Source organism: Myotis brandtii, unplaced genomic scaffold (assembly GCF_000412655.1).
Source record: "Myotis brandtii unplaced genomic scaffold, ASM41265v1 scaffold251, whole genome shotgun sequence".
NCBI classification, from domain to species: domain Eukaryota; kingdom Metazoa; phylum Chordata; class Mammalia; order Chiroptera; family Vespertilionidae; genus Myotis; species Myotis brandtii.
This window is the reverse complement of record NW_005359516.1, coordinates 1,937,631-1,947,190: the sequence shown is the minus strand read 5'-3', so window position 1 is coordinate 1,947,190 and position 9,560 is coordinate 1,937,631. Positions and strand designations below refer to the sequence as shown.

Here is a 9,560-nt window from a genome sequence, read left to right as displayed (position 1 = left end):
TGGGGCGGGGGGCTCCTTTGTGTTTCACGGCGGGACCACGCCCCTTTCCCCAGGAACGACCCACTCGTCTGTTCCCCATTCCCGACCCCATGGAGGGTTTTGCAGAACAGGTGTCAGGTGTGAAGTTGCTGGACGGGAGGGTGGGGAGGAAGAGTGGATGGAAGCCGGGACGGAGATCTTTGCCAGAGGGTGTCTGGGAGCTGGGGCCGCTGGAACCAGGGTGCTAGCCCGGCCTGGTCCCTCCAGGCTCCTGACCCTGGAAAAAGCCCTGTTATTCTTGCATTTTTCCTGCTCAGAAGATTGTCTCCTGGACTTTTTGTAGAGGCAAGACTTTTACCCAGTATAGGCTTCAGTTCCCACTTGTGTATAAAGTGAGAAGAGAGATGAAGGGGATAATCGCCAAGTCTCCTGCCAGTGACAACATTCTCTGAATCCGGGTGCATCAAATCAGAGCATGATAGAGGTGGCTGTTGCCTCAGCCAGGGCACTTTTGAATCTGAATTGGATTACTTATATGGCAGCCACATCTCTGCTCACCCATGGACCCCACCATGTTTTTTTCACATGCATTGTTAAAGTTGATCTTCCCCATCCTGTAACTATTGCCCTTTTTATTGCCCTTTTTTAAGAAACAAACAAACAAACAACAACAAAAACCTAAGTACAAGAGTTTGGATTCATCCCTGTTATATGTATAAGATATGACCCTTTTTCCCCCCCCAGTTTGTCAAGAGGTTCTTTTCCGTGTTGAATCTCATGCATTAACTTCCCCTTGAAACTTCTTGTCACTTTTTAGTTTGGTCAGCAGGTCTTCAGTGTCCTCTTCTGATAGTCTCAAAAGTACTGATCGGTATAGAAACATACATCACACCACCACAGACCTCCCTCCAAACTTCCATTTCCCCCAGGAGTAAGCATTTGACCGTTTAGTTCAGTGGTTCCCAAACTTATTTGGCCTACCGCCCCCTTTCCAGAAAAAATATTACTCAGCCCCTGGAAATTAATTTTTTTAAAATTTTAATAGCAGTTACTCATCGCCCCCAAATGCACCTGTGGCCATCACCGCCCCCCTGGATCGCTGCAGCGCCCACCGCGGGGCGGTAGCGCCCACTTTGGGAATCACTGGTTTAGTTGCTTACGTGGGTATAAACTCCCTGCCACCTGGTCAGTGTTTCTCACCAGGGTGTCTTCAAGACCTTGGCAGCTGGGGCTGGATCTTGACAGGCAGCCTTTAGCTTTTGTGAGAAGCAGAGAGATGTGCCATTCTCTTTCGTCACATTTAGTGAGTGTTGCCTGTGCTAGGGGTGAGGATAAATGATCTGGAACTTGTGGTCTAGTGAGAGGCAGACAGAAAAACACTGAATACACTCAATACAGAGGAATCCTTAAAAGTTCTGGAGGCACTAACTTGGCTTAGCTAATGGAGCTGTGTGAGTGCGCCACACCCCAGAGGTCTCAAGGACTAGCTGATGTATAAGTAAGGCCTTGCAGGATAAGTAGGATGTCCCCAAGGGAAGCTGAGAAGGACCAGGAGCACAAACAGCCACCAAACACGGGGGTGGGTTTGGGGATGGTGACTGGGTTTACTGAAGCAGTCTCTATCACACTGGCTCTGTGACAGGGACTGCACAAGCTTAGCTGTACCTTCAGGTTTTTCTGAGCAAGACTTGTGTTCTGTAGGGGAGGAACACAGTCCAAGGTCCTTTTACTCTCGGAGGATGGGCAGATCCTGGCAGAAGCGGATGGACTCAGCACAAACCACTGGGTAAAGGCCACACTGAGGGGCTTGGTTGTGGTTTTATTCTCTGTAACTCCTGGTCAGGGGTAGCAGCCTGTAGGGGCAGCACAGGTGTGCAGGCCTCTGTAACTCCTCCTTCCCTTGACTGGGGCCAGCTGATCGGGACAGACAAGTGTGTGGAGAGGATCAACGAGATGGTGAGCAGGGCCAAGCAGAAAGCAGGAGTGGATCCTCTGGTGCCTCTACGAAGCTTGGTGAGTCTGGGGTAGAGCCTGGGAGATGAGTCACAGCAACACTGAGGAAGTGTGTTTGAGGTAGATGAGTCTGATGACCTTGACTGCAGAGGTAAAGACCTTGGAGGCTTATTCTCTGGTCTAGAAACTCGCACGAGCTCACCTATTCTTGTGGCTTCAGTTGTCATCTACAAGCCATAACGATTGGAAGAGCACCGGGCTTTGGGGAGCCACTGCGGCCTTGGTGTGTCACTCAACATCTCTGTGACCCTCTTTTTCCTCGTTTGGAAAGCGCAGATGACAGTAGCTGCCTCAGAGTTGCTGGGAAAGTAAAATGACGTGACACACTCTGAAGTGGTTGGCAGAGACCCTGACCCATGAGCACTTACTAAGTGAGCACTTCTTCCCAGCTCAGGCCTCTCTCCCAAGTTGCTTGTAGCCTTGGCTTCTCCCTGGACACGTCCTCAGTGAGATGTTCTGCAGGCACAGCCCAACCCCATGTATTCCCGACCAAGCTTGTCTCTCCTCAACCTGCTCCTCTGCCTAATTTTTCTGTTAAGGGCACTGTTGTCATCCTAAGCTCCAAACTTGGCATCGTTGAATCCCTAGTCCATTTCCTGTCCAGGTTCTTCCTACAGCCACCATCTTCCAAGGGGTTAGCATGTGGGGTGGAAGGAAGACTGGGGCTGGAGAAGCAGGGCCCAGATGTAGAGAGCAGGGGGCAGGTAGCAGGAGGGGTGGGGGTTGAGAAAGGAGCTGGGTCTACATCTTGCTTGCCTGCTCACCTCCCCCGTGGCCTAGGGCCTATCCCTGAGCGGTGGGGAGCAGGAGGACGCGGTGAGGATCCTGATGGAGGAGCTGAGGGACCGATTTCCCTACCTGAGCGAAAGCTACGTAATCACCACCGATGCCGCTGGCTCCATTGCCACAGCTACGCCGGATGGTGAGGAGGTGGAGGGAGGGGTGAGGTTGAGAACTTTTTCTTGGGAAAGCTTGTTAGATGTAGCTGGGAGAATTGGTCTTGCAAATATCTGGAAGGCAACCTCCATCATATCCCAACCCCCTTTAATTAGCTTAAGTCCCTGCCAGTGCAAAGACTGGACAGGAGGGAAGGCAAGAGGGTATCTTGATGAGAAGCAAGACCTAAGACTATCCCAAAGGAAGCAGGTTCTGAGGCTGGCTGAGGAAAGCAGTAAATGCTGAGAAACAAAAAAAAAAAAAAGGAAGAGGAGCTCTGATAGGAGTGTAAACAGCCTTGGTACCACAAGATTGGCATATTGATAAGGTGGCTTAAGGCTACTGACTATTACTGTGAATAGGATCCAGCACCATCCCTGGCATATAGTAGGTACTCAGTAAAGCAGGTAGTCACTGGAAGGCTGGCTGGGCAAGGGGACACAGGCTCCTATTCTCTCTGTCCCCAGAGAAGGGCTGTATGTAATTGAGAGCGGTCCCCCACCTTAGCAGGAAACTAGCTCAGTTTTCTCTGCAAGGCTGGGTGGCGATCCCTGGCCCGGGCTGGTGTTTGTCCTTTCTTCAGTTGGAAGCTGTGCGCTTGCTGTGTGCAGTGTGTTGGCCTCACTGAGCCCCCTGTGCCCTTTCCCCAGGTGGGATCGTGCTCATCTCTGGGACAGGCTCCAACTGCAGGCTCATCAACCCAGATGGCTCTGAGAGTGGCTGCGGCGGCTGGGGCCACATGATGGGGGACGAGGGCTCAGGTGAGCTCACACCGACTGGGCCTGGCTCAGGGTCCTGGACCTTCCCTGCCTGCAGCTCTTCAATCTTCTCTCTTGCCTTCAACCTGCTGACCCCTTGGGGCTTTCTGGGGACAGCTCCTGAGTCGATGGTCCTGAGTACAAAACAGTGACCGAGAGAGCGTAGAGATGCAAATGCTGGACAAGTGGCTGCCTTGCTCTTCAGCAGGGATATGCACCCCGGATTCAGGTTCATGCCTCAGCATAATAGCTGTTGACTATGTGTGTTGGCTTTGGAGCCCTGGGGAGGAATTGACACTATGAAGATTAAGGCCAAGGAGGCCAGGAGATGCTCTGCTCGTCTGCTAATGGGAAGGGGATATAGAAGCTTCTCCCGCTATCACATCTTTATAGGCAGCAGGTGTAGGTTTTCATAGGGGCCCTTGGGGTCCAGTTCCTAGCAGCTGGTGTGACACAGCGTCACCTGTTCTGTCTTCCCCCTCCAGCTTTCCCTATGTGATCTGTCAGATGCAGTTCAATTAGAGGCCACCTGTCTGGGAATCGGGGCGCCTAGCTTGCTATAGTATCCATGCTGACTGCTCAGCCTGTCTAGGTCTGAGGTCCCTTCCCTGTGAGCTTGGGGAGCTTGCCCCCTCTTCTAGCCCTCTCTGCTCTTCACAGCCTACTGGATTGCACACCAGGCAGTGAAAATAGTGTTCGACTCCATCGACAACCTGGAGGCAGCTCCTCATGACATTGGCTACGTCAAACAGGCCATGTTCAGCTACTTCCAGGTACTCCCCCTGCCCCTGGTACACACGCACACCTGGGGTAGGGCAGTGGGAGACTGAGCAGGAGTGATGCAAGAGAGGGACTGGGTGAGCCAAAGGAAAGTCGGGGTGAGTCGTGGGTCAGAGCTAGAGGATAGAGAAGTCATAGGTGAGGACAGGATTTGGATCGATATGGCGGTACACTCCAGGAGGGTATCAGGCATGAGGGAGGAGTAGGTTAGGGATGGGTGGTTAGCCACACTTCATTCTTGGGCAGCTGGACCCTGCTGGGAGGTGAAGGCAGATGACATTCTAAGCTGAGGGATGGGTGGTTAGCCACACTTCATTCTTGGGCAGGTAGTGAAGGCAGATGACATCCTAAGCTGGAATGAGGAGTGCAGAGTGAGATCAGGAAACAGTGCTCACAGACAGAGACAGGGGTAAAGTCCGAACAGATATGTTAGACAGCGAGCTGTTTCGGCCTGTGTGGGTCAGGGAGGAGAGGCATTAGGAGGTGGACTGGGAGAGTTCTTAGGGAGGTATGGCCTCCTACCCAGGCTATCGGGGATTGATTTTCCTTCTTGTCTCAGTTGTGCTTATTTGTAGTGGGTTTGGAAATAGCTGAGTTTATCTGAGCCAGAGGTAAAAGGTGGGAAGAGGAGAAGGAAGAGAATACAGATGTAATAGACATCTCTCTGAGTGAGGGCCACTTAGGTGAGCTGGGGATGGGGTCTGGGAAAGAGATTAGAAATATAGGAGGTAGGCCCTGTATTTTCAAGACTCATAGGTTGATGATTATAGAGAAACTGGCCTGGGCCAAGCTGAGGAATAGGAATAGCAACGTATTTTCAAGACTCATAGGTTGATGATTATAGAGAAAATGGCCTGGGCCAAGCTGAGGAATAGGAATAGCAACTATATTTTCAAGACTCATAGGTTGATGATTATAGAGAAAATGGCCTGGGCCAAGCTGAGGAATAGGAATAGCAACTGCTATAGGAAGTGGAGGTAAGGTATGCTGACTCAGCAACTGGTTCTAAATCCCAGTGATATATCTACCACTCCCTCTCTTATCCTTTGGTCATTTTATAAGGTCATTGTAGAGAGTAAATAAGTAGTCTTTATAATAGTAATACATTGCTGTAGGAGCTCAAATTTTAGCCCCTCTTCTTCCATCTTAGTGATATATCTGGGGAATCACTGGTTCCTCAGGACCTTCAGAGGTGTTACTGGTTTGTTAAGTTTGTTGGGATAGAAGAAGGACCTTCTGTGGCCAAATAAGTTTGGGGGAAACAAATAGATTTCTTGGTTCAGGACTTCTCAGAGCCTTTAACTTGCTAATGTGCACTGTGAATCTCTAAGGGAGGGTTACAGTGTGCAGTAGTCTTTGGAGTCCTTTGATCAAATAAATCTGTTCATAAGCACCTCAGGGAACTACAGAACACACTTTGGTGAGCAGAGATCTGTGCTCTGTCCAAACTAATCTGTAAGGAGCAATGGAGCTTGTGTTGGGAGAACAAAGAACTTTTCTTAAATGAGAAATCTCAAATCCTTGCATTCTCTCTAGAGCAGCGGTTCTCAACCTGTGGGTCGCGACCCCTTTGGGGGGTTGAACGACCCTTTCACAGGGGTCGCCTAAGACCATCGGAAAACACATATATAATTACATATTGTTTTTGTGATTAATCACTATGCTTTAATTATGTTCAATTTGTAACAATGAAATTGGGGGTCACCACAACATGAGGAACTGTATTAAAGGGCCGGGGCATTAGGAAGGTTGAGAACCACTGCTCTAGAGCTTAAAAGAACAAACGTTCCACCTTTTCAATCAGTAGAGACATGAGGAAGGTCACCTTAGGTGGGCAGACTGAGGATTTTCCTTTGCTTCTGATGACTATCTTGTACCTTTTCTCTGCCTCTCAGGTGCCAGACCGGCTAGGAATCCTCGTACACCTGTATAGGGACTTTGATAAATCCAGGTTTGCTGGGTTTTGCCGGAAAATTGCAGAAGGTACTGGAGGTGGGGCGGGGTTTGTTCCCCAGGTGGGAAGGGGGCCGTAGTGGAGGAAGGTTCAGATGGGGACTGGAAGCCAGTTTGATCTCCCTTTGACCAAGTGGCCTCAGTTCTCTGCCACCATGGGCCTTGGGGTGAGGCGGGACACACAGTTGTACTGACAGCTGTTTTATGCTACCTGTTTCTCTTGGCAGCTATCGTGGCTTGTGCAGGCTGTATGTCCGTTTCTGAGAAATTTATGAAGCACTTGTCCTTTGGGCAAATCTGTAACTTTTTTAAAACCAAGATACCCAAAGAACTAGAGGATCCTGGAGCGGTTAGGCACGTTTGGTTGGGTGTCAGGAGTAGCTGAACCATAGGGCTTACTTGTCTGCACGCCACTCTTTCTCCACTGTACGGTCCACACTTCCTTAACTTGGATTCCTGCAGCCTCAGGGCATTGGAGGATCCTGCTGGCAGGAGGCCCCTTCAGAACAGAGCTGGGAAGGAACTGACCAATAGCAGACTGTAGAAGGAGGGTGGGGGGCCCTGACAGGAGCACCAGCCAGCTGCTCACGTAGAGTCCTGGGTCCCCAGAGCTGAGACCTTCTGGGACAGACTCCATAACTCCATGTGAGCCGGAGTGTGAGCCCGGTGCCAGGGTGCTTCTCTACTGGGGGGCTTCCCTTCTCAAGTGCCTAGAACGAGCCACCTCCATCCAGGACACCCTTCCTAGGGAGAAGGGCCTGGTAGAGGTGGGGGAAGTAAGGGTGGAGTGGCAGCTTTGGAGGCTGACTTGCCTACATGCCCTGAGGTGGGCATCATTCCCGACTTAGACCTAGCTGTTGCTGCCCTGCACCAGAGAGCGGGAACTGAGCACTGGCAGCTCCCTAGGAACTCACCGCTCCCCCCTCCTCCCCTCCCTCAGGTGCTCAGCAGGGAGACCCCCTCTCCCGGTACATCTTCAGGAAGGCTGGGGAGATGCTGGGCAGGCACGTCGTGGCGGTGTTGCCTGAGATTGACCCGGTGAGTTGAGGTGGGAGCTGCTGGGCCAGGTTGGCCCTTTCCCACGAGGGGTGAGACAGTCCCATCGAACTCTGTAAATTGGATATGATTTTAAATGAAAACTTGGGTTTGAGAAAAATTTTGTAGAATGTCTATAACACAAAAAAGTTCTTTGGTCCAGTGCCTCCTGCTGTGGCTGGTCCATGATCTTTATATGTAGAGCATTGGTTCAGTGTGGTAACGGGCTCCCCCCTTTCAGTCATGTTTCTGCCCATTTCCCTCTCTTCTTGCTCCTTCCTCTGTTGCTGCTCAATGCTTTTTCCTTTCCCCTCTCCCCCTTGCCTTTGTGAATCTCCGTATTTTCCTCTCCTCCCCCCTTTCTTTCCCCCTTGAGTTCACCTCTGGTTCTCGACTAGTGGCGTGCATGTGGGATAGTGGTTTGTACGTGGGATAGTGGCGTGTACGTGGAATGGGGAGCGCTGGTTTTAAGATTATCCCCTTCAGCATCGGAGACTTGGTGACCCCCACTGTCCATTTCTGCTCTCTGGCCAGGTCTTGTTCAAAGGGGAGATTGGCCTCCCCATCCTGTGCGTGGGCTCTGTGTGGAAGAGCTGGGAGCTGCTGAAGGAAGGTGAGTGTGTGGTGGGGGTTGGGGAGGCCAAGGGTGAGGGATGGTGCGGGAAGAGGTGGCTCAGGAAAGCTCTCTGCTCCAGGGAGGACTTGGGACCTGCGGCCACTGATGCCTCAGCTCCAGGCCTCAGCCTTCAGTCTGCCGGGGAGCCCTCGTACAAGGTCCCATCCAGCTTCTTTGAATTCTTAAAAAGATGTTCTTTTCCAAAGGATTTATTAAATAACACCATTTTTTAAAAATTAAAGACAAATCTAACTTAAAATCAGAGCTTCAGACCAGCATGTGGTGACATCCCTCGTCTCAACAGGGTCCTAGCCAGAAGGAAAGAAATGGGCCTTCTTTGCCCTTGCCGCCTTGGGCAACTCTGGTTCCATTAGGTTCTGAAGTAGCTCAAGGGCCCTTGCTCCTTGGAGCTCCTGGCATCGGGCACGGGGACAGCTGGCTCCAGTTCCCCAGTCGTTACTGGGCTCACGCACTGGTACACACCTGGTGGGATTTGGCATGTGGGTCCCCCAGGACCTGTACGGGAATGCCTCAGGGCGCGGGCCTCTTTCCTCGCTCTTTGTCCCCGCCGTGGGCTCCATCACAGGCCGTTGGTCTCCTTCATCTGTCCTCTGCCCTCTTTTCCTCCAGGTTTCCTGTTGGCGCTGACCCAGGGCAGAGAGATCCAGGCTCAGAACTCCTTCTCCAGCTTCACCCTGATGAAGCTCAATCACTCCTCTGCCCTGGGCGGGGCCAGCCTAGGGGCCAGGCACATCGGGCACCTCCTCCCCTTGGACTACAGTGTCAATGCCGTTGCCTTCTACTCTTATACCTTCTCCTAGGGGACTGGCCCTGGCTCCACCCCCGCCGTGGCCAGTGGACAATGGGTGCTGGGAGGGAGGGGGATTCTTTTTCCTTTTCCTTTTTTTTTTTTTCCAAAGTAAAAACAGAGAGAAAATAAATGCACTTTACCCACTACCCAGTTGGATTGTGTTGTGAAGCACACTTGCTATGTACATTCAGTGCACCTGCCTGCAGGTGGCCCAGAGGGCTCGGGAATGGGTTTAGCCCAGGGTTTAAAGCCCCACCCCCAGGTGCTTGGCCTGTGGATTACAGTGCTTGGCCTGCAGTTGGACTTACAATTTATCTGTGTGCCACCCCTCCCCCAGTGTTAGCATACTCCTGCTGCTGCTGCCGGTTAACCTGTGTCCTCAATTTTCTGTCAAAGTGGGTAATGATCTCTGCCAGAGCATTTCAGTGGAACTAAATGTTCTCCGTGCAAAACATCACCGGGAATGACCTTAGACATACCACACCCTCTCCTGAGAGTGCCACATAGAATTTAGGGGACAGGATGCAAATCTCATCTGGGAGGATTGGTACTTAGGGGTGAGCAGCACATTTTACAGTTTTCTGCGTAAATGAGTCCTTTGAGAGGTTATGAGGATGGCTGAGATCCAAGGCCAACTAGATACAATTTAACTAGGTGCCTACCTATTCTGGGATAGCCT

At 51.4% G+C, this 9,560-nt stretch overlaps 1 protein-coding gene across 1 annotated transcript; it reads left to right on the top strand.

Moving 5' to 3' along the window:
* Nucleotides 1–7: 7 nt before the first annotated feature.
* NAGK (N-acetylglucosamine kinase) lies at nt 8–9,031 on the top strand (the record flags this gene model as incomplete). Its single annotated transcript, XM_014540921.1, has 10 exons — nt 8–117; nt 1,681–1,765; nt 1,894–1,992; nt 2,773–2,914; nt 3,579–3,689; nt 4,347–4,459; nt 6,362–6,449; nt 7,360–7,457; nt 7,989–8,067; nt 8,701–9,031. Coding segments are annotated over 10 exons (1,116 nt in total), but the record flags the coding sequence as incomplete, so codon positions are not given.
* Nucleotides 9,032–9,560: the final 529 nt, after the last annotated feature.